The sequence below is a fragment of the Choloepus didactylus genome, chromosome 8 (genome assembly GCF_015220235.1).
Source record: "Choloepus didactylus isolate mChoDid1 chromosome 8, mChoDid1.pri, whole genome shotgun sequence".
Taxonomy (NCBI): Eukaryota; Metazoa; Chordata; class Mammalia; order Pilosa; family Megalonychidae; genus Choloepus; species Choloepus didactylus.
The window spans coordinates 113,491,323-113,516,189 of NC_051314.1; the positions used below are offsets into that span (position 1 = coordinate 113,491,323).

The 24,867-nt window shown below is 35.5% G+C and overlaps 1 protein-coding gene and 1 pseudogene across 1 annotated transcript in view; one reads left to right on the top strand and one right to left on the bottom strand.

Annotated features, from left to right (window-relative positions):
- The window catches only part of AEBP2 (AE binding protein 2), an 87,835-nt gene that overhangs the window by 43,273 nt on the left and 19,695 nt on the right, over nucleotides 1–24,867 (bottom strand). The window contains exons 2-3 of the mRNA XM_037845638.1: nucleotides 20,902–21,109; nucleotides 11,974–12,081 (exon numbers count right to left, since the gene is read on the bottom strand). Coding sequence (XP_037701566.1) covers nucleotides 11,974–12,081; nucleotides 20,902–21,109 — 316 coding nt within the window. The remainder of the gene's footprint in view (nucleotides 1–11,973; nucleotides 12,082–20,901; nucleotides 21,110–24,867) is intronic.
- On the top strand, nucleotides 9,304–10,177 carry LOC119541538 (annotated as a pseudogene).

Below are 24,867 nucleotides of genomic sequence, written 5' to 3' on the forward strand. Positions count from 1 at the left end.
GAGTTTGTTATCCAATTTACTTAATTTCTGCTTCTACAGTCCCATGTTTACCCTTTCATACTGTAATAATAAGAGTATAGGGTCACAGTTCCAAGTCCCCATCAAAAAGTCAAAGTCTGCTTGCTAACCCACTAGAATTGTTTTAATTTAACCAACATTTATCCAATGTTGACTATCTGTCAGCAATATTCTGAAATATAAAAGTAACTAAAACACAGTCCTTTACCATGGGAAGTTTAGTAGCTAGTGGTTACTGCATTCTTAGAATGTAAGAACTTAGTAAAAATATCTTGAGTACCAGGAAAGAATAACGCTTCTTAAAGCTGCCATCTTCTGTTGAATACCACATTCTCATAAATCTATACTATACAAAACCAAAGCTCTGGTCAAAAGTTTCTAATAAGCACTTTAAATATGGCTTCTGCAACAGAGGAAATGAATTTTTACTTCATTTCAATTTAATTAATTAAATTTTAATTTGAAAACATTCAATTCAGCTACTGAAAAACTTTGAAGTAGGTTTGGAACAACTTGAGCATGTGAATCTACTTTTTCAAGTACAAATTTTATGAAATCTAAATATAGATAAGTGTTTAGCATCTGAATTGAGAATTCTTTTAGTATAATCACCTTAATGGATAGTCTTACACTGCTCAATAGCCACCAGACAGGAGTTACTACTGAGAACTTGAAATGTGGCCAGTCTGAACTAAGAAGTGCTGTAAGTGTAAATGCACAATGAATTTTGAAGACTGAGTAAAATATCTCATTAATAGTCTTTTATACTGTCAAAATTATAATATATTGGGGGTTAAATCAAATATATTATTAAAATTATTTTCACCTGTCTCTTTTAATTCTTTTAATGTGGTCATTAAAAATTAAAAATGATACAGTTGGCTCACACATCTTTTTATTAGACTGTGCTGCCAGAAAGACACATAGTACTTACTTTTCTCACTTTTCAATTTTAGAAGATGTCATCTCTGTATTTCCTAATATCTACTCTAAAATCATACCTGAAATAAACATGTATTCTGGGAATACAATATAAGAGTCTTTTCCCTCATGTTTCTAATTTTGATTGGTTCATTTGAACAAATCTGTTGAAAAAATTCACATTTCCAGTTTTAGAACAGCTACTTGACCACAGTTAAGGCAGAGATGACAATAACAATTTAGATTCAAGACCTCAAGTTTAAATTCAGAGGGATTTTATGACATACTCCACCAAGGATTATTGCTAATTCCAGGGTCCCAGTATGCTAGCAGATTCATTTCATCCCAGAATCATTCAAGCCTGCAAATAGGCCCTGGTTGCATTAAGAATTGAAAGAATTAATTACCTAGAATTTATTTTGTTCAGCAATAAATAAATGCTCTAGAAATGAAATCAATAGTGAGAATTCTAATAGAGGACTGATTTTGATTTTGATCAATCAAGAATCAAAAACAAATCTAAAAAAGAAAACACAAAAGTACAATTTAGAATAAAGTGTTTTTATTAAAAGGAAACATAATGGTGTCACACACATTTCACTTACAAACTCTTCTCCCCTAAAAGGAAATAATTACAGGAGTCATCTAATCAATATTCCACTCATGAAGTGTACATCCCAGAGAGTGTGAGAAGAGAAAAATCGGCTGTTGCCTCAAATGGCATCAAGCCACTCAACATTTCATGGTGCTTAGTGTGATTTTAGTGTCTAAATATTCATTTTATGTTTTTCATCCAAACTTACAATGACCCTAAACTCAATTCACCATATCTGGTATTCTGTTGAAAAAGCAATCTGTTTTTTGACCATTAGGGAAAAACAGCTTGTTGGTCAGTGAATGCTTCAAATGTTGTATCCCCCAAACCCACTGAAACACCTTATATAAGGTGACTACCAATCACACCCAAACCACCTCCAAAATTGGCTCTGAAGTTCTTTATCAAAGGGCACAATAGTCACTAGAAACTAAAAAGTAGACAATTTATCAAAATTTATCAAAGACCCTCAAAAAAGAACATGATACTCATGAGCTCTTTCGTTCCTTCATTAAAATTTACCCTCCCCTGGAATCAGACCAACCATGTACAGAGTAGGGACAAGAAAACTCAGAAAGCATGAAATCGCACTCAATCAAGAACACTCAGACCTCTTTTCAAGTCATCACCATGGATACTAATGCTAACATCATAGACTACCTTAATTCATTCGCTCATTCTTAAAATGTAAACAACTATTACTGTGGTCAAATAGCTGTTCTAAAATTTAACACATGGATTTAACACAACGGATTTGTTCTAATAAAGCAATACTAAGACTGCCTAAAATTCATATTTATACTCCCAGATGTACCTGTCCCTAAGACCAAAATACAACTTTTCTAAATCATTTCCTCTACTCACACTACGAAAACAGGAGGAAGATGGGGCACATCCCCAATACTTCTATGCTCCATTTACATAATTGCAAACATTTTCCCGTTGACACAATTACAAAATGCTAAACAGATCTTCAAAAACCACGGAGAAAAACTAACATAAACATTGTAAAAGGTAGGACAAGAAAAAAGAAAAGTTTTAAAAAGAGGGGAGAGGAGATTCAGAAGCAGAAGGTGGGGGGCAGAGGGTGGGTAAGGAAGACCTCATAAGAAACCAACAGCTGACCATAGGTGGTTAACAAAATGTGTTAAGTATAAATTCACTTCAGCTAAGTTATGGGTTTTGTAGACTTAAAGGAAATCAACCATCATTATTATTTCTTGTCATCATTTAAGTGAAATAACTCATTCTATCACTTAAGCAAATGTTTTGTAACCAATTTCGGACTGTTCATGGGGATATTGAAGAGCTCAGTTAACATATTTTTTAAAATTTCCTCCCGGGCCATGTGCTTACACTTACTCCAAAATACTTCTAAGTAGGCTACAATAATTGTAAATGACCTCTACCTTGTATAACTGTGTAAGGCTAATCACATTGAGAGAATGTGGCTTAACTGAACAAGTACCCTTACTAGTCTTTGCAATAACTGGCTAACATAGCTTAGTTCTAACTGGCAACCAGAAATACCTTCACCCCAGGTCCCTATTAGGAAGTATACACCTGAATTAATTTACTCCAGTGAAACTCAGCTACAAAAAAACACTGACATTGTACTTTTTAAAAAGTAACACAGAGTGACGTTATCAACTTAGCAATGTAAACAACTACTAAAAACCTCTCTCCAGAGATTCAACGAATAAAAGGACAATTCTGAATTGTTTGAAACTCTGGAGGAGGATATAGACTGGAGTAAGACCCTGCAAATGCCGAATTGAAGAAAGAAAAGAAATATCAGGTAGGAATTTTCCATCCCAGGCCACTCAGTCATCTCCTCTCCCCCTCCCTCGGTCTCAGTGCAGGAAAGGAAGCACAGAAACAGCAGATGAGACTCCTCCCACGTGGGGCATAGATTTTAAAATCTCACAGCAGTGAAAAATACCCTCACCGTTTGAAGGCCCAGGGGACAGGGAAGGACATTTCAAGGCCCAGATCAGTGAGGGACAAAGAGAATGAGAAAATGTGGGCAGAAACACGTTTCCAGCTTTGGGTCTGAAAGTCCTTCCCCCACCCTTGAGGGAAGCAGCAGCTGGTGGCTGTGCTCCAAGACAGAGCAACCTCAAAGGACAAGTAAATTACCAAACAGCACCATCTGCTGGACAGTCTAGAAAGTGCAAAGACCCTTTCTTCGGAATACAGGAGCTGGTCTATACACCTTGTACAGAAACCTGGCCCTGTTTTGGCTGAGAAATAGGGAAGACCCAACTGTTAAAGCAGGGACCCAAAAGAAATCCAGGTCTTGCTAGCTGGTAGAAAACAGAGCACCACTGAAGCCAGCATATTTGTATTACCACACACAGTGAACTTGCTGGACTGCCCAGTTCCTACCTCCTGTCCCTGTGGCAGGCCACGGGAGGTACGTGATTTGCGGGAGAAGACGGGGGCAGAGCCAATCTGACAGCTGGCCAGGGAGAGAAACAAAAGATAGAGATCAAAGTCAACAAACAAGAAAGCCTTACACAAAAAAGAGAAAGCAACCTCCAGAATAAATCAATCAAGAAAACCACATGCCAAGATAGCAGAAAATCACCAGCCACATAAGGAAAAGGTAAGATAAGGCCTAGTCAAAGGAGGAAACTAACATTTCAACTGAGATTCAGGAGTTGAAACAACTAATTATAGACATTCAAACAAATCTTTTAAATCCAATCAACGAGGTGAGAGAGAATGTGACAAAAGAAATAAAGGATATAAAGAAGACACTAGGTGATAATAAGGAAGAATTTGTGAGCTTGAGGAAACAAATGGCAGAACTTATGAGAACAAAAGGCACAATAGAAGAGATGAAAAACACAACGGTGACAAACAGCAGCAGACTTGGAAAGGCTTACATAAAGGTTCTGAGATTGTAAACTCTTACAGCAGTCACATTTATTCATGAGTTGTAACAGTTATATCTAAATTTTGAGATTCTGAGCTGTTTGTGTGTGATGTGGTCTGTCCCTGGAGTTTTGGGTGTCTGCATAGCACCTGGGACCCAGAGCCAAAGTTCGACAGCTGTGAGTGTTGGCATTGCCCCATGAATCAACTGCTAAAGAGGCTGAAAAGGAGATCAGACTTCGACTGGAGATATAAATAAAATGGACTTGGTTGAGATTGGGGTTAAAATGCCAGTTTGAATGCATTATGTCCCCTAAAACTCCATTATCTTTGACGTAATCTTGTGTGGGCAGACATTATCAGTGTTGACTAGATTGTAATTCTTTGAGTGTTTCTGTGGAGACGTGCCCCACCCAAGTGTATAACTCTGATGAGATATTTCCATTGTGGTTCCACTTGATCAGTGGAACCATATAAATGGGCTGACAAACAGAAGGAACTCAGTGCAGTGCAGCTGTGAGTAACATTTTGAAGAGGAGCTACAGCCAAGAGGGACACTTTGAAGAAAGCACAGGAGCTGCAGATGAGAGACAGTTTGAAGACAGCTGTTGAAAGAAGACTCTTGCTCCAGAGAAGCTGAGAGAGGACAAATATCCCAAGTGCAACTAAGAGTGACATTTTTGAGGAACTGTAGCCTAGAGAGGAATGTCCTGGGAGAAAGCCATTTTGAAACCAGAACTTTGGAGCAGACTCCAGCCACGTGCCTTCCCAGCTAACACAGGTTTTCCGGACACCATTGGCCATCCTCCGATTGCTGATGTGTTACCTTGGACACTTCATGGCCTTAAGACTGTAACTGTGTAACCAAATAAACCCCCTTTTATAAAAGCCAATCCATTTCTGGTGTTTTGCATTCTGGCAGCATTAGCAAACTAGAACAGGGTAGATCCAACTAAAGGGTACAGGATGATATTAACCGTGTTTTAAAACTGTGATTTCCATGTGGGACCACAGGAAGAGATGGCTATATGGTGCAAAGTCTCTATTTTTTGTAGCACACTATATAAATTAACTTGTATGGTCAGTTTACTCAAATGTTATAATTACATGGAACCTTGACTAGGGAGTGAGACCCTGTTGTTTTTATAGGTTAGCATGAAGCCCCGATAGAACCCAGAGTAATCTGAGCAGAGAATAAAAAGTAATTACAAAGCCCCCTTGAGGGACTGTGGAAAAATTTGGAAATACTAAACTTCCCCAGCTGGGGAATTCCTGATATTCTCACAAGCACTGGGGACCACCAGTTTGACCTTACAAAGCTTGATACAGCAAAGGAGAGGCTAATCCTGCCCTTAATTGTGCCTAGGAGTCACCCCCAGAGGCCTCTTTTGTTGCTCTCTAAGCCAACTTGGCAGGTAAACTCACCGCCCTCCCCCCTAAGTGGGACATGACTTCCAGGGTATAATCTCCCTGGCAATGTGGAATGTGACTCCTGGGAATGAGCCTGGACTCTGCATCGTGTGACTGAGAAAGCCTTTTGGACCAAAAGGGGGAAGAGAACTGAAACAAAATAAAGTTTCAATGGTCGAGAGATTTCAAATGGAGTAGAGAGGCCATTCCGGAGGTAACGCTTATGCATTACGTACATATCTCTTTTTAGTTTTCAGTTTATTAGAATAGTTAGAAGGAAATATCTGAAAACGTTGAATCCAGTATCCTTGATTCTTGAAGGCAATCAAGACATATAGATTGTATAACTATATGTCTTATGTGGTGTGACCATGTGATTGTGAAAACCTTATGGCTCACACTCCCTATACCCAGTGTATGGACAAATGAGCAGGAAAAATGGGAACAAAAAGAAAATGAATAATATGGAGGAGAGGGATATGGGACGTTTTCAGTGTTCTTTTTTATTTTTATTCTTATTTTTATTTTTTGGAATAATGAAAATGTTCAAAAACTGACTGTGGTGATGATGAATGTACAACTACATGATGACATCGTGAACAACTTTTACATTTTGGATGACTGCATGGTACGTCAATATATTTCAATTTAAAAAAAAGTAAATGGGGGAGGGGTATAGGATGCTTGGAGTCTTCTCTTTTAATTCTTTTTTTTTTTGGAGTGATGAAAATGTTCAAAAATTGTGGCACTGAACGCACAACTGTCTGATGAAACTGTGAACAACTGTTGTATACTTTGGATGATTGTATGGTATGCAAATATATTTCAATAAATTACATTAAAAAATAATAAAACAAGGTAATCTACTCCAATCTAAACTAGCTCTTCGAAACTTTTCTGCTCACATATACCCCCTAAATTAATTTTTGAAAAATTCCATATCTTTTGGCATATCTGTAAGTTAACATCTAAAAATTCTCATAATTTTAAAGCTCTAAATTATATAATTTCCAGGAGAGTGTGTGTGTCTGTATGTGTATATGTGTCTATGTAATGGTTTGAAACTGTATGTACTCCAGAAAGGAATGGTCTTAAATTTAATCCATTCCCATGGGTGTGGACCCATTTTAAGTAGGACCTTCTGAGGAGGCTACTTCAGTTAAGGTGTGACCCACCCATTCAGGATGGGTCTTAATCCTCTTATTGGAGTCTTTCATAAAGAGAATGAAGAGAGAGAGAGAGAGGAGGAGAGAGAGAGAGCGAAAGCCAAGGAAGCAAGAAGGTGAAAGCAATACAACCTAGAAAAGAAGGGAGAGACCTAGAGACACCACCATGTGGTCGATGAGTCAAGGATCGCCAGCATCCAGTCCTCAGGAAGAAAGCATCACCTTGATGATGCCTTGATTTGGACATTTTTCTCAGCCTTAAAACTGTAAGCTAATATATTTCCATTGTTAAGCCAACCCATTTCATGCTATCTCCTTTGAGCAGCCTAGCAAACTAAAACACAGTATACAGGCTTTAAGTTGATTTTTTCAACACTTTGGAGATGTAAATTAGCTCATAATATCTAATGTCCCCAATACAACCTAACTGCTAAAGACAATCACTGATTTGATAATCAACCAATCAGTCTTTCACTGAAATCCTAAATTTAAAAAAAAAAAAGGAAGCAAAACTTCTTTGACTATATCATGTTATACAGTTGTAACTTTTGGAATTGTGTAAATATTTTACATAGTCTAAATTAAATTAAACCAAAAAGAAAAATGCAATCCCTAAAAACCAAAAACAAAACAAATGAATCTAACTATATATCAAGATAGTGATATTATACACAAAAAAGAAAATAATTATTTTTAGAAATGTTATAGTATTTTGACTGTTTATACTCAGTTGAATAGATCCTAAGGATAAGCAGCGCTGTAAGTATATCTTAAATTTCATTCAGCTGTGTCATTCCATAGACATTCCAAGGATTATGATCAGAGATACAAAGATAAATTTTGAAATGTATTTGTACTGAGAGAAAAACTTAAGAAAGTGTACACAGTACACTATATACATACAGTACAGTACTATGAATACTACAAGGGGCTATTGGAACGGAAAGGAAAGCAGCAGTTCCACGGAGGATATGGTAATATTAGCAAGTGACTTAAAGGAGAAAATAAAAATTCCAGGCAGAATGTTGGTTTCTTAGTTTCGACAAATGTACCACAGTAATGTAAGATGATAAAATCAGGGGAAACAAACTGGATAAGGGTACACAGGAATTCTCTGTACTGTATCTGCAACTTTTCTGTAAATCTAAAATTATTCCAAAATAAAAAGGTTAAAAAATTCCAGGTAGAAGGCCCACAGTATACAAAAAGGGCAATGAGAGACAAAGTACAATTCATTTGAGAACTACAAGTTGTGTGGTAGAGCTGGAATACAATTTCCTTGGGAGGAAATGAGACTGGAAAAATAGGTAAATATTAAATATGAAGACCCTAAGAAATATGGATCTTAATTTGTAGGGAGTGTGGAGTTACCAAAGATTTCAAATATAATGGCTGGTGGATCACAGAAGATGAACTGGGAGTAAAAGTTTACATTCAGAAACTGTAGTCAGATTCACGATAAACTCAAATACTCAAACCAAAGGGTTTGCTAATGCATTTAGGGAGTATGCCACTTTGGATCTATTATGTCCCTCAAGAAAAAGCCATGATTAGGTTTATTCCATGGAGATGTGACCCACCCAACTGTGAGTGACACCTCTGGTTAGCGTGTGAACTGACTGAATGTTTCCATGGAGGCGTGGCCCTGCCCATTCAGTGTGGGCCTCGATTAGTTAGTTTACTGGAGCCCTATAAAAGCTCAGACAGAAGGAGCTCACAGCTAGCTGTAGCTGAGACAGACATTTTGAAGATGGCCACTGGAAGCCGAACTGACATTTTGGAGAACGCCATTTTGAAATGCAACCTGGGAGCAAGCAGACGCCAGCCACATGAATTCCCAGCTAACAGGTTTTCAGTTGCCACAGGCCATCCTTCAGTGAAGGTACCTGTTGTTGATGCCTTACCACCTTGGACACTTTATGGTCTTAATACAGTAACTCTGTAACCAAATAAACCCCCTTTATAAAAGCTAATCCATTTCTGGTGTTTTGCAAAATGGCAAACCAGAACAGGGGGTATAAGAGGAGTTGAGGAAACAAGGTTCTTAAAATCAGGTTCTTAAAGCCAAAGTAACTGGATGGGTGATCTTAGCATTTACTGAGTCTAGAGAACAATCATATTTGGAAGGGAAAAAAAGCTCAACTGTACATATTAAATTTTATATGTTATTAGATATCCAAGCTGAATATCCTATCTTGAAATCCAAGAGGAAAAATTAAAGCGGGAGATAAACATTTGGGAATAATCAGAATATAATCAGTATTTAATATCAAAGGGCTGAGATCTACGGCGAGCCGCCTACACGGGTCTCTGTTCCACAGGATGGGGTTTCTTAAAGTTGTCAAGAATAAGGCCTATTTCAAGTGAAATTTAGAAGACGACGAAAGGGTAAAACCGATTACTATGCTTGGAAATGCTTGATAATCTAGGATAAAAATAAGTACAACACACCTAAATACAGGGTGATAGTTCTTGTAACTAACAGGGATATCATCTGTCAGACTGCTTATGCCCGTATATGATAGTCTGCACTGCTTATGCTCATGAACTCCCAAAGAATGATGTGAATATTAGCCTGACAAATTATACTGCAGCATATTGTACTGGCCTGCTGCTGGCCCGCAGGCTTCTCAACAGGTTTGGCATGGACAAGATCTATGAAGGCCAAGTAGAGGTAACAGGAGCTGAATACAATGTGGAAAGTATTGATGGTCAACCTGGTGCCCTCCCCTGCTGTTTGGATGCAGGGCTTGCCAGACTACCACTGGAAATAAAGTTTTCGGGGCTCTGAAGGGAGCTGTGAATGGAGGCTTGTCTATTCCTCACAGTACCAAATGCTTCCCTGGTTATGATTTAGAAAGCAAGGAATTCAATGCAGAAGTACTTCAGAAGCACATTATGGGTCAGAACGTTGCGGATTATATGCATTACCTAATGGAGGAAGATGAAGTTGCTTACAAGAAACAATTCTCTAAGTACATAAAGAACAACGTAACTCCAGACATGATGGAGATGTACAAGCAAGCCTATGCTGCTATACGAGAGAATCCAGTCTATGAGAAAAAGCCTAAGAAAGAAGTTAAAAAGAAGAGGTGGAACTATCCCAAAATGTCTCCTGCCCAAACAACAGACTGGAGCTCAGAAGGAAAGTTTCCTCAGAGCGCAGTAGCGGGCTGCTGAGAGCTAAATCAAACTGCAATTTTCTATGAAGATTTTTCAGATAAAGACAATAAATTTACCAATGTGCCAAAAAAAAAAAAAAAAAAAAAATCAAAGAGCTGAATAAGAACACCTAGGGTGAAAAGTTGTAAGAGAAGAGAATACTCTCCAACATTTAGAACTATGGCAGAGTAGAAGCCAGCAAGGCAGACTATGAAGGAGCAGTCAAAGAGTTTGGGGATGGGAAGGGAACAAGCAAGTGTAGTATCAGGGAAACAAAGAAAAAGAAGTGTATGTTAAAAGCAAGTTCCCACTGGCCAGGATTATTATCACAATTGCCAAAAGGTGTGAGCAACCCAAGTGTCCATCAACAGATGAATGGATCAACATAACGTGGTATACACATAAAATAAATATTAGCCTTAAAAAGGAATAACGCTCTTATACATGACACTGCATGGATGAACCCTTAAGAAATCATGTTGAGTGAAATAAGTAGGACACAAAGGGACAGATATCATGATTCCACTTATATGAAATAGTTAGAATACACAAATGCATAGAGACAAAGTAGAGTGCAGGTTACCAGAGGCAGGGGAGGAGTTCATATATTACAGGTGTAGGGTTTCTTTGGGGTGATGGGAAATTTCTGATAATGGATGGTGGTGAGGGTAGCACAACACTGTGAATGTGATTTATCTCATTGAAAGGTATGCTTGGGAGTGGCTGAGATGGCAAAGTTTATGTTGTATGTGTGTTTTCACCACTGCAACTAAAAAGGCTATGACAAATGCAATACATGGATCCTGGACTGGATCTAATAACAGAGGAGAAAAGGTTCAAAAGAACATTTTCAGGGCATATGAAAAAACTGGAATATAGACTGTAAGCTTTTTATCAATGTTGAATTTCTTGAACTTGATTACCGTACTTAAGGTGATTATATAAGTGAATATCCTTGTTCTTAGGAAAGGTACATGGATATGAGTTTAAAGAACATGACGTATATAACCGACTCTCCAATGTTTCAAAAACAGATGATAGATGTATGGATGATGAATTGATAGATGAGTAGATAGAATGCTAATAAGGCAAATGTGGCAAAACGGTTAAAACTGGCGGATCTGGATACCAGAGTCAGAACTCTCTGTATGGATTTTGTATTATTTTTGCAACTGTTCTGTAAGTTTGAAGTCAGAAATATTTGCTTTTAAGATATTTTCAAAATTGCCACCATAAAATGTCATACACATACATGAAATCACACGCTATTCCCTGTATATTCCACTTGTTTTTTATGCTTCCTTTTCTTTCCCTCAAAAACACATATACTGACTGTAGTTAGTGAAATGGTCGCATAACCTTGTGAAAATACTAAAAACCACTGAACTGCAAACTTGAAAATGGCAAAATTTTAAGGTATGTGATTTGTATCTCAATTAAAAAGTAAAAAAATAATATTTGAAATGATCCCCCCCCCCCATGCCACAGGACAAAACTTCTGGCTTTTCTTTAAAACCATCTTTAACTTCATATACTTATGGTAGGCAAAGATTTGTTAAAAGAATTTAGAAGCACTAACCATAAGAGAAAAGGTTGATAAATTAGATTTCATCGAAATTTAAAACTATTTCTCAAAAGATTCCATTAGGAAGGGAAAAAGGATAACCACAGACAGAGTGGGACAAAATATTTGGAATACATACATCTGACAAAAGACTTGTATCCAAAATATATATGTATGCCCATTAAGAAACACATTGGCTTAAGTTGGTTAAAAAAAAAAAAAACAAACACAAAACCTCACCATACACACTTACTTACCTTGAAAGGTTTATCTCCACTATGTGTCAGCATATGCCTCTGTAACCAACTTTGACTGGTTGATGGAGTATTGTATACTTTACAACCTTTCCATAAGCAAACAAATACCTGTAAAAAAGAAAAGCCATATTAGTTTTCATCATTTATTTCAAAAACAGTCTGATCCCTTGTAAACTCAAATGAACATATGTAAATTCAAATGAACATACTGAAGGTCTTCAGTTGACAAAAAATCATTTAATGTATGAGCTAAACAAAGCAGATGTGAATTCACATCTCTAACTAAAAAAAGGTAAATGTAACATAGAATATATATACAATATATATTTTGAAAATCCTTTTCAAAGGACTATTACAAAGAAATAATATAGCAAGGAGTTGCCAAAGTTTATTGATTGCCTTTCTCAAATAGTCCAGTTTTTCTCTATTGACCAATTAAAAATTTACATTTCAAAGATATTTTGAAAAATGTATGGAAAATACTTCTGCCATAATGAATATAAAGACTTGCTAACAACTTTAAAAGCCATCAAATTTTATTTTCTGCGGGTATGAACTGCTTCAATAACTGGATATTTCAGAATAAGTTGTTTGAAAAACATTCCTACTCAAAAGTTGATTCTACAGAAATCTCTTTGCAAACTAGTGACAAAATTACTTTCTAACATTTTATAAGCAATTAAGATTTCCCCTAAAATAAAATAACTTGATGGAGAACAATTTTACCTAAATAGAAAAGTGATTCAGAAAGTTTAACTACAAAATTATCAAGACAGAACTTCCTAGTTTAAGAGGCAATTTTACCCCGTCCCCTTAAGTCTGCTATCCACTCCCTCAACAAGGAACTGACACAGAGACCTGGACTTCCACAACACACCAATCACTCAGAAGGAACAGATGAAATACTAACAATACATCGCTAGAAACTGGGACTATGGACCACTAGTCTTCTTTTTTTAATTCCCTTCATAACATGCATAATGATATCTAAAAAAAATAAAGCTATATAAAGAAGCAATGAAAATAAATCAAAACAGAATCAATAAATGTTCACTAATGGACAATGATATTTACATCTCCAAGGAATGAGTAAAACATTATCAAATTATAATTTTTCTGCTGTTAATTTTTCCATATTCTTACATGTACATTCATACTACTTATTTTTATATTGGACTATTCATTAAAATTATTTCCAATTACCTTGATCATAAAACAAAATTTAAAAGAAAATACTAAATGAACATTAACATTAAAAGAAATGCAAAAGCTATGAGCATGAGTTACTGACTATTGTAATTGTTTCACATTCTTGGTTTCAGGCAACCAAATATAACTAGGTTTGGAATGTACCAAAATTAACAATCTAATCTTCCTACTAGTAAGATACCAATTTCCTAAATGATTACACTTCCATCAAACTGAATATTGAAAACTGTTCCCCAGTATCTATAAGCAAGCTTGGATCTACTGCAATCACTACTGTGAAAGAACTATTTACAGACTTATTTTCTAAGGCAAGAGCAATTACAAATAGAACCACACTTTGAACACTATAATGAACCAAAATAAACACAGAACTAAGGAAACATTCCTTAAACAGTCAGTCTCAAAATAAAATTTAAAAAAAAAAACACTAGAAAAATCAACAGTCTATATACAAACTTGATTTTACCAAAACCATTTTGCATCACATACATCTAACAAGGAAACACCACTACTGCAATTTGACATGACTGTTTAGAGAATACTATCACATATGCTGATTCCATCATAGATTTTTTAACTCCTTTTAGTTAAGAAGATATAAGAAATCGTAACATTTCCTCCTACACCCTTAATATTCTTGACCCAAGCACATGTACATGAAATGATACCTGAGTTCCCAAAGTCAAAAACTACTTGCTAAGCTATGTTGATTACCATCATATATATGTAGGATAGTGTTAGGGTTAGGGTTAGGAATACCATTTGTGTTTTCATTCCAAGACATGTTTCCCTATCTTCTAGGCACTTGTGTTAATTTAGTGCCGTGGCTAAAACCAAGTTTCACCTGCAAATTTTGGAAGTGCTATGTTGATTACCTTCAAACATATCTAGGAGAGTGTTAGTGTTACAAATACTGCTAGTGTTTTCATTCCAAGACATGTTTCTCTAACATCTAGCACTTACGTTAACTTAGTGCCAAAAGGAGAGGGCGGGGAGGGCTGAGTTACATTCTAAATGAATCAGGAAAGAGGGAAAGAAAAAAAAAATTAAAAAGCTATACCTACATGCTGTGGAAATTAATCCAATATTGTCTGATAATCACATGCAGATAATCACTGACATCTGTCAATTTTCTGACTCAAAACTAGACTTTAAGTCAGTCTTAAATCTTCAATCCAAGTAATAAACACAAATCTGAAATTAGTTTAACATTCTCTCACAATTCGCACACATAAACAAGTGTTTTAAAGTAAGTAGCTGGGAACAAAACTAGCATGATTTTGGTAATAATCTGTGTAACAGTGAATAATTCTGTTGGTGTAACTCTTATGTGATCCCCACCTCTAATTACTCTCAAATCAAAGAAAAGGTGGGATTAGTTTGTTCCCAATAAATACCACCCCTTCACCTACCATTACTCAACACTCCATTTGGGGAAGCGATAATCTTTTGACTTCTAATTATTTTTACTATGAATAAGCATGTCTATAGAGGCAAAGGCAGATACTGTAATTTCATCATATACAGCCCTAATTATGGGTAGATACAGTCTAACCTAGATGGTAACACTATTAGGGCAACACCTTCAGGATTTCAAAGAAAAACTGCAACTTTCAAATTAGTGATTTTATAGGAAATGAAATAAGTGTAAAGAAACCAAAGCTAACTATGTTTAGCTATATTTAGATGAAATATTTGTGTCTAAAAGCATAATATCTTACTTTTTTACTTTAGAAAATAATTCTGGAAGGAAAAAAAGCACTAAACTTACACAAGCATAGTACTGATACATAAAATGGGCCCTAAATATCCACACCAAGGATGCACAAAATCACAAAACTATTCAAAAGCTAAATTTCCTTCCTTAAACCTTACTAGGATGCACATTTGCTAAAAGGTAGTCCAAAATCCGACAAAAGGGTCTTTCTTCAAACCTGAGACATTTAGGTGAGTAATTACATGAAAAAACATTTTAAACCCTATTTTTAGAAACTTTCCCATTGTAAAAATTAATCCTAGAAGTCAAATTAACAATTCTAACAAATTTGGATAGAATATGTTCAAAAACATATCTATCATGATTCTTCTATAGTACTTTAAAATTAATTAAGACCTAACAATTTTCATTTAGAATACTGAGGCACAGAGGTCCCGATCTCATCTCTCACAACAGATATAGGTTGTATTTCATCACATTAGACATAAAAGAAATAGAACAAGAGTAGATGACCTGAATTCCATCCAGCTCTCTCACTTGGTATAAACCTGGACAACTCACATCTAAGTCTCTACTTCCTTCCTCATCAAACAGAGATACTATCAGCACACATTTGACAACTCTAAAACACCATGAAAACATAAGAAAATACATTCTCTCAGAAAAAACAGTCAACAAAAAATGTGAATTAATATGAGACACTGGAAACCCTTTCTCAAAATATTCCCATATTTCTGCAGGTCAAGGAAAACACACATACACATGCTATGCCATTAAAGGAATATTTCTGGACTATCAAAGAGTCTTCAAATTAAAAATGACCTAACATATAAGATGCAGAAACCTGGAACTTCAATGTTACAGGGAAGTTTGGGCTTTTCTATCAGAATGGATCAGTTTTACCTCCAAGGATCATCTCTAAAATACCCAAAATGAAGAAAGCTGATTCAAACCTACAAACCAAAGGTAGTCAATCTCCTCTCAATTTCCTTGAACAAACATACCAGTGTATTTATTTGAACATATGTGTGACCTATACCTATAAAGGCTTGTGTGACAGAAAAGATAAATGACATCTACATCTATTTGGTCACTAACATCTCACAAATGAAATAGGCACATGAATCCATCTAAGATTCCTGAAAATAAAAGAAAAATCCACCATAAAATACAATGTGTAATCTAAGAGTCTAAGTATACATAAGGGAATTCAATTATTAGTAAATTAAAATCAGCCACATATATTCTAAATACAAAGCAGGTAATCGATCTAATTTACGTACAAAAAAATACCTAGTTACACTGAGGAATCAGATTCCTTTTACAGTATAATGATACAAAAAGATGTATAAGAGATAAACCTAAAATCAGGAAGAGGTTGGATGGATAATCTCATGGTCCCATCAAGCTCTAATATCTCTGAAAAAAAACCAGTCCACTCTTTTACAAGATGTGGAGATGCAAAAGAGAAGCAAAATATTTTGGGGGGTCCAATTATTTTGTCTTAAATCACTCTGCTCATTCGACATCTGTCTAAAATACAAGAGATATGATTTATATCCACATTAAATGTATTAACTTTTTCAATTACCTCTGTTTAAAAATATTTAATAAAACAGGGGTCAAAGGTATTTAATAAAACATTCAAATTACAATAAAATATTTCTCATTCATTACAAAAAATAAACCCAATTTCATGTTGTGTTTAGGGAATACCAAATTCGTGTTCAAAACTCACAGTGACCATCTATAGCTGATCTCACATCCTAGCAGCATTCTGATCTCACCCTGAGTCTAACAAATGCCATTTTATAAGACATATAAAGGTGAGTGGTTTCATTCAAGTTCTATCATCCTCCCAAAATATTCTCCCTGTGCCCCACCACCAAAAAGCACACCAAAGGACAAGCATGGAGGCAAACTTAATAAAATGGCACATAAAATAACTCCTACATATGAACCTGAACAGATTTCTTTCTGGCAACTGTTTTTAATACGAGAAATAGTTAAAAGCAGAAAGAACAGAACACTGATTTATCTTATGCTGAATCACTAAACTACTAAAAAACAAAGTACCCCACACCTACCAAGACCTAGGTATGTAAGAACTCTGGGGTTTGAATTTGATGAATAAAATAGCTCAGAACCAGTTTTGGAACCCAGTCATGAACAGAAGTATTGACCCAAGAATATTCTATTATACAAAAAAAGGTTGAATTTTCTTACCAGTTTCATTTTAAAAGTATAAACCCCTCTCATGATTAAAAACAAACAAAAAACACCTACATCCATAATTTGCTGTTTAAATGGTTAGTTTCATTTTCAATGTAGAATCAGTGTCTATCCACTCCAGTACATGGGAACATCAAGAAAACCTAAGCTCCACTTGATTTCAGTCTCCAAACATAATTAAAATTCATATGGACATGGCAACATAAATAGCTTAAAGAAAGGAAAAGAAGTTTCTGAGCTGTTAAATGATCATTTTGTTTGGTTTTTCCAGGGTGAGGATTAAAGTTGGAAAAAAAAATTGGAATATTATATTTAGAACTTTCTAACTGATTGCTCCGGAAAATTATCATCTTTCGACACTTAAAAGCATAAAATCTTCTTAGGTTACCAATTTTTTTCATTTGCTGTTTCATTTTGATAGTTTATCACTCATGATAGAAAGAAGAGAAATAAAAAAAATCTTTACAATTATGTCAAACATCAAAATCAGATGTTCCAACCAATAATCATTCTATTCCAACATCAAAGGACAAAAGCAGACCAAGATTTCTTCTCTTATATTGCAGTACCAAGTTTTCAAATTCTCCTTCATAATTTGTTATTAAGAAAGCTTGGTCTCGGCATCGTGGGATGGAGAACATCTTCTTGACCAAAAGGGGGATGTGAAAGGAAATGAAATAAGCTTCAGTGGCAGAGAGATTCCAAAACGAGCCGAGAGATCACTCTGGTGGGCACTCTTACGCACACTTTAGACAACCTTTTTTAGGTTCTAAAGAATTGGGGTAGCTGGTGGTGGATACCTGAAACTATTAAACTACAACCCAGAACCCATGAATCTCGAAGACAGTTGTATAAAAATGTAGCTTATGAGGGGTGACAGTGGGATTGGGAATGCCATAAGGACCAAACTCCACTTTGTCTAGTTTATGGATCGATGTGTAGAAAAGTAGGGGAAGCAAACAAACAGACAAAGGTACCTAGTGTTCTTTTTTACTTCAATTGCTCTTTTTCACTCTAATTATTATTCTTGTTATTTTTGTGTGTGTGCTAATGAAGGTGTCAGGGATTGATTTAGGTGATGAATGTACAACTATGTAATGGTACTGTAAACAATCGAAAGTACAATTTGTTTTGTATGACTGCGTGGTATGTGAATATATCTCAATAAAATGATGATTAAAAAAAAAAAAAAAAAAGTCTATGTAGCAGCAAAAAAAAAAAAAGAAAGCTTGGTCTATATTCCAATCACTGGTATACAGAAATAACTGAAGAGCACTTTCTGCATTTTTCTGATCCTTTACTTTCATAGTTTAGCGAATAATATCCTTCAAGTATCAGGACTCCATTCTGTGATTAAAATAGCATCACCCTTAAAGTTAGCCAGAGAATCTCATTACTTGTAATAAAGTAATTTTATGAATAAGGGTTTCAGAAATAACACAGGAGATTTTCATTTCAATAAGATCATACATATGGTAGAAATACCAAGATTTATGTCTAGACCGGTAATATCAATTAGGTATATGTAGTTGTGATTTACTGGTACACTTACTTTTTAAAACTCAGGGTACAATTGCATTTTCTTCACACAAATCTACAAAGGACTGAAAACATTCTCATAAAGTTGTATGCCAACTCAACTTGCAGGACCCAAGACTTAAACATGTGAGTTTCTCCTATATCTACTAAGAGAAGCCCTGTAATCTTCCACACAGCCCATGACTACTAAGTCAAATGACAAAAAAAGTATCACGCCATGGCTCAAAAGACTATCTTGTGTGACCCTCTCTCTCTAAACTAAGCCACCTTTGCGGGTGATCTCACTGCCCTTCCCCCTACATGGGACCTGACTCCCAGGGGTGTAAATCTCCCTGGTAACACAGGATATGACTCCCAGGGATGATCTGGACCTGACATCGTGGGATTGAGAACATCTCCTTGATTAAAAGGGGGATGCGAAATGAAACGAAATAAAGCTTCAGTGGCCGAGAGATTTCAAATGGACTCGAGAGGTCACTCTGGTGGACATTCTTATGCACTATATAGATAACACTTTTTAGGTTTTAATATATTGGAATAGCTAGAAGTTAATACCTAAAACTATCAAACTCCAACACAGTAGCCTTGACTCTTGAAGACGACTGTATAACAGTGTAGCTTACAAGGGGTGATACTGTGATTGTGAAAACCCTTGTGGATAGCACTCCCTTTACCCAGTGTATGGATGGATGAGTAGAAAAATGGGGACAAAACCTAAATGAAAAATAGGATGGGATGGGGGGGGTGATTTGGGTGCTCTTTTTTAATTTTCTATTCTGATTCTGATTCTTTCTGGTGTAAGGAAAATGTTCAAAAATAGATTGGTGTGATGAATGCATAACTGTAAGATGGTACTGTGAACAGTTGATTGTACACCATGGATGATTTTATGGTATGTGAACATATCTCAACAAAACTGAATTTAAAAAAAGACTATCTTGGTATGTGCCAATCACCGGCTGGCAAAAGGCAGATCTTTAACAGCCAGAAAACCAACTTGGTAAAATAGTTCACAATGAAAAATGTGACTGGGGGTTGGCTGGGGGACTGAGTTATCAAAGTAGCCTAATCACTGAGCCAGGTTTTGCAGTAAAAATATGATATGATATGCACAGTTCCTTAATAGACCATGTGGAAGACCAGCATTGTATTGGCCTCTAAAATATCATACATATTAAATCCAATAAGAGACTATTTACTTATCAAATATGCATAATCAAAAGACGGCTGACATACTATAACATACTGTGACAAGGACAAGTATTTCTTAAAAGAAATTTCAAATGTAACATCCCTGGTTTAAATGTTAGGGGGAGCTTGTACAGTTGTATGTTTAAAAAAAAAAAAGATCAACACTCTATAATCTAAATATCAACACAACCTTGGAAACAGTTACTCATCCACTCACTTAAACCCACTTAAATCATGGCGATTTTTAACCAATTTTAGTATCAGGGTACCTTAAATGTGATGGCAGGCTGACAGGAGCTGTGTGACCTAATGAATTATCTGTACTTACAGTATAACATTAATTTCTGGAATATGCACTGAGTGGTAACTACCTGAGACAAACCTAAGTAGAGTTGAAAAAATGTATTATTTTGGTCCATTTCACCTTGCCTCACTTAATTTGCACAGCTCTTTGTTCACCACCCAATAAAAGTCATGTGAACTGACAGAATTAAACGTATTCCTAAGAGGGTATAAGTCAATACTGACTAATCAGAACATTCCATCTAAACCAGCTCTGACAAGACCTAGGAAAGATGCACAATTCTCACTCACAAATAATGAGTAAGGGCTGTCATTTAGTGGAAATGCATACTAATCCTGGTACCAGTTTATTTCAGCATCAAGGATAATTTAGGATCAATATCACAAGAGAAACCCAGACAGTACCAATTCCTAAATATTCTCCACTCAAAACATTAAATCCTTGGAATATTTTGTATTCATTTATAATGTTCCCATTCCCATTCTATTTAATTAAAGAGCAAGTGTAATTTCTTCAAAATAACATACCTATGAGCAAATTAAAATCCAATAAATATGTCCTATTTTCACTAGATTCTATCAAGTACGTGGGAAGTAATTAAAAGAAAACACTAATTTTGAAAAAAAAGCTTAGGTAAAAATAATCCCAAATTATATTCAGCAAAAAAAGCCTAACAATTATAAATGAATAAAACTAATGAAAACAGGGAGTAAAAAAAATAAATGGCAAAACCAACCCCTCCTCGCTGACCATCTACATGTATGGAACGGATGTGATCTGCCAGATCAGGACTAGAGTTGAAGCAAGCCTGGCACTGGTCCCAACAACAATTATAGGCAATATTTTTGCTTGAAGAAGTAGTGCTTCCTTGTCCATTCATCATTGCTGGAGTTGAACGCCCACTGGAAATTGTGCTGTCTACATCCATTATAGTACTGCTTATGCTACAAAAGAAGAAAAAAGGCTGTGTTATTCCTAGAAATTCACTAACATGAATATGATCTTATAAATACTTAATTTATATTACCACTTGACATTCTGCTCTATAGGAACAAAGCACACTAACCATGTTCTCCATTAGAAAACAACACGGCTTTGAAATTATTTAGTTGGCAATAAAGAACAAGTCAAGGCAAAAAACTAAGAGTACCTCAAAATCAAATACGGGATAATTTAAGCAACTTTTGGCAGCTATACTCCTCAATACTATATCCTACGGAAAACCACACACACACATAGTCTCTCACACACTCACAATACAAGCTTACCACATCTCATCCCTTCCAGAGTTCTTTCTAAGATGAATGATAAAGTTATAAAGTAACAGTTTCCAGCTGTAATTCAGAATCAAAAGATTATCATTACAGTTCTGTAAATCACTTGTTGACCTGAATTCTTTTCTATTCACTAATCTAAGAATACAACTGCTACCACATCCTACCTCTCTCCATCTTAAAGAAGTTGGGAAATTTTAATGTATTTTCCTTTCTAAACAAAAAAGAGAATAGATAAAAAGTTAGTGCTAAAAAATCTATCTAATTTTACCAAAAGTCCAAATAGAAAGTCTTTTCCTGGCTGCCAAAAAAAAATTTTTTTAAGTACTGCCTCTCTACCAAAAAGAATGAATATGTCAATCAATTCCAAAACTTTTTATTTACTAAACCAATCACCACATATTAGTAGTGATCCTTTATTTACTTCAAAAAAAAAAAAAAAAATACTTCAGTTCTTAATAAAATGTACTGTACTTTTGCCTTCATTTTAAAAGCAATTCACTTATTCTTTTTTCAGTATCTTCCTAAAAGATAAATTTCATGGAAGTAGCTTCAGTCACTGAAGTATTAACAGTACAAATGTCTTCAGACTAAATTCAATAAAAGGTATATCAGCTTGCAATTTAAGACGTACCAGTAGTCAAATTATGAAAATTATATTAACTACCCCCCTCACAATTTTTATCATGGAAATTTTCAAACACACATGTAAGTCCAGATTTCAAAATCTGGACTCAACAATTAACATATTACCTTATTTGTTATATGTAATTTTTTTCTCCAACCCCAATTATTTCAGCATGTACCTTCTGAAAATAAGTACATTCACCTACGTAACCACTACAACTTTACTCACACCTAAGAAAATTAACAACATGAATCATGTTGACGTATTAAGCTCTACAGTGGTTTGAGTTTCATATCAAACACACAGTTTTTAAAGTGAGCAAAAATGTTTTCGTAGGATGTTTCAGTTATGAAAAATAGCTCAGATTCCTTTAAAGGACACTTCAGTATTTAACTTCATTGGCTAACTCCCTACCAGTCAGCATAGATTATAAATTGAAACTCTAAAACTTCATTATAAAACTTCATAATCTCTATAACACCCTCAAATGGGAATCAGCCCTTTATATCTGTATTTATTTGTATAGTTTGTTGGTGCAGGAATACTTTGTGGGTATAAGACCTAGAAATATGAAGTTTCATAATGCTCCCAACCCTGAAATGTTTACCTCCTTTTTCTTGTCACTTGTGTTATATACTTGGAAATGTTTCAAATGTGAAGCACATACTTAGAAACTAAACTAACTCCAAAGGCAAATACTAATTTTAAATGAACAATCAGACCACAACAATAAACAGCCTCAGGAAAAGAGACAGAACTCAGTGAACTATTGTCATACAAACTCCAAGGTATAGTTAAGTGAAATAAAAACAAAGATTCAAGGTAGTAATGTTATGATTTGCATAGCCAAGTGGGGAGGGAGACAATTCAGATATCCTCTAAAGACATCTTTGGAAGGATACAGAAAACAGTGGCTGTCAAGAGGAAAACTAGGATGGAGAGCAACATCTTTCATTGTGTAACCTTTTGTACAATGAGACTATACTGGTTTTACTAAAAAGCCCAAAATCAGATGAAAATGAAACCCAATCCAGTTTCTTTAAATTAGGCAAAGTATCGTAAGGTCAAGAGAAACTCATATACTTGTGTTACGCTGAACTATAAATATACAGTCTGTCTACATAACGCTTAACGAACTTTTGCTTAAGGAAAGTCCATATATCAATGAACACTAAACATTGTTTAGCCAGCCTATGTGCAATATAATTCACTTGAAAAACAATACTTTATGTGGATAAAGCTACTCATAAAAGGACAGCATAATGCAGGTGTTAAGAGCATGAACTCTGTCTACCACTGTCAACTGAGCTGCAAATGCAATGGCAGACGTAGCAAGAGGCCAAGACCCATCCATGGAAGCTCACACATGTCCTCATGGAACTTCCCCTACCCAAAGTGCTGCTTCACAGCACCTCTCTCTCAGGCTCCTCCAAACCCTATTAAGTGTCCAACTCTGAAACTTAAGGCTCACCTTTGGCCCCAGACCCTTGCTAGAATCAGTGTTCCTCTCTAGTTTTAAGTCTGATGCAGTGCTAATCCAACAGATGGGGCAAAGCAGACAACTTACAAGTAACTTTTGATTCTGACAAGACCCTAAGCAGGTATGGATTTCATAGAAAGCAATGTCTTTCTTCCTATAATAGTCTAGACAACATGATCAGAACACTAGATGAAAACAATCCACATGATCTCACAATATTCCTTAGATCATATATATATTAAAATATTTTACTCAGTTACTGCTTAGATGCCTCTCTAGATGTCAAAAACCCTGGTATTTAGAAGAAAACCTAAGCCACACACAGCACTTACAGCATTCAGATAGTTTCAATAATCTAAAGCAGTGCTTTTCAAACTTTATGATGTAAATGAAATCACCTGGGATCTTATTAATTGTAGAACCTGATTTAGTAGGTTTAGGGAGGGCCCAGAGATACATTTTTAACAAGCTCCCACTAGCTGACGATGCTGTTGTGACATTTTGAGTAGAAGAATATATAAGAACTCTTTCACTATCACCCAATTGAGACTGAAAAGAATATGTCTCATATGGTATGTGCAGGACTAACAAGTACACTGCATGTGCATACAAAGTTCGTGACAACAGAAAATCCACAAGTTTAAAACACACATACACACACAATTAAAGATTTCAAAGCAATGTTTAGGGAGGAACATGACAAATTTTCAATATAATATCCCCTCCTTTCCTCCTTTCTAAAGGTCTTGTTAAGAAACTATCTGGCAGCTCAGAGTTTCCCACCCCATATCCAGAGTGTCCAACAATATGAATTGTATGAAAATCACTCCTTTTGGAATTCAAGGGCCAACTCATCCATCCATACAACAGCTCTATCTTTCAAAATTTAAATTATTTCCAGACAAAAATGTGCTTGATGGATGTGACCATGACCAACTGGGTTGCTGACTGTAACAATCTGCTTGCAAAATGGCAAGGAAGCCAAGCACAGCAAACAATACGTGGATGCTTATGTCATTAGGATAGAGGAGGAGAAGACCATGGTCTTAATGTAACAGAATAAGAGAAATTCATTGATTGATATGGTTTTAAATTCTACATTGCCAAATAACCTTTAAGAAACTACTACTTGTCAAGTTTTAGAATATTATCAAATAGCCATACAATACCTTAAAAAGCTATTAAAATACTCCTTCCTTTTCCAACTAAATATCTATGAGGCCAGATCTTCACATAGTGCAACCAAAGCACTTTACTGCAACAGACTGAATGCAGAAGCAGACAAGAAAATTTAACCATCTTCTGTTAAACCAGATATTA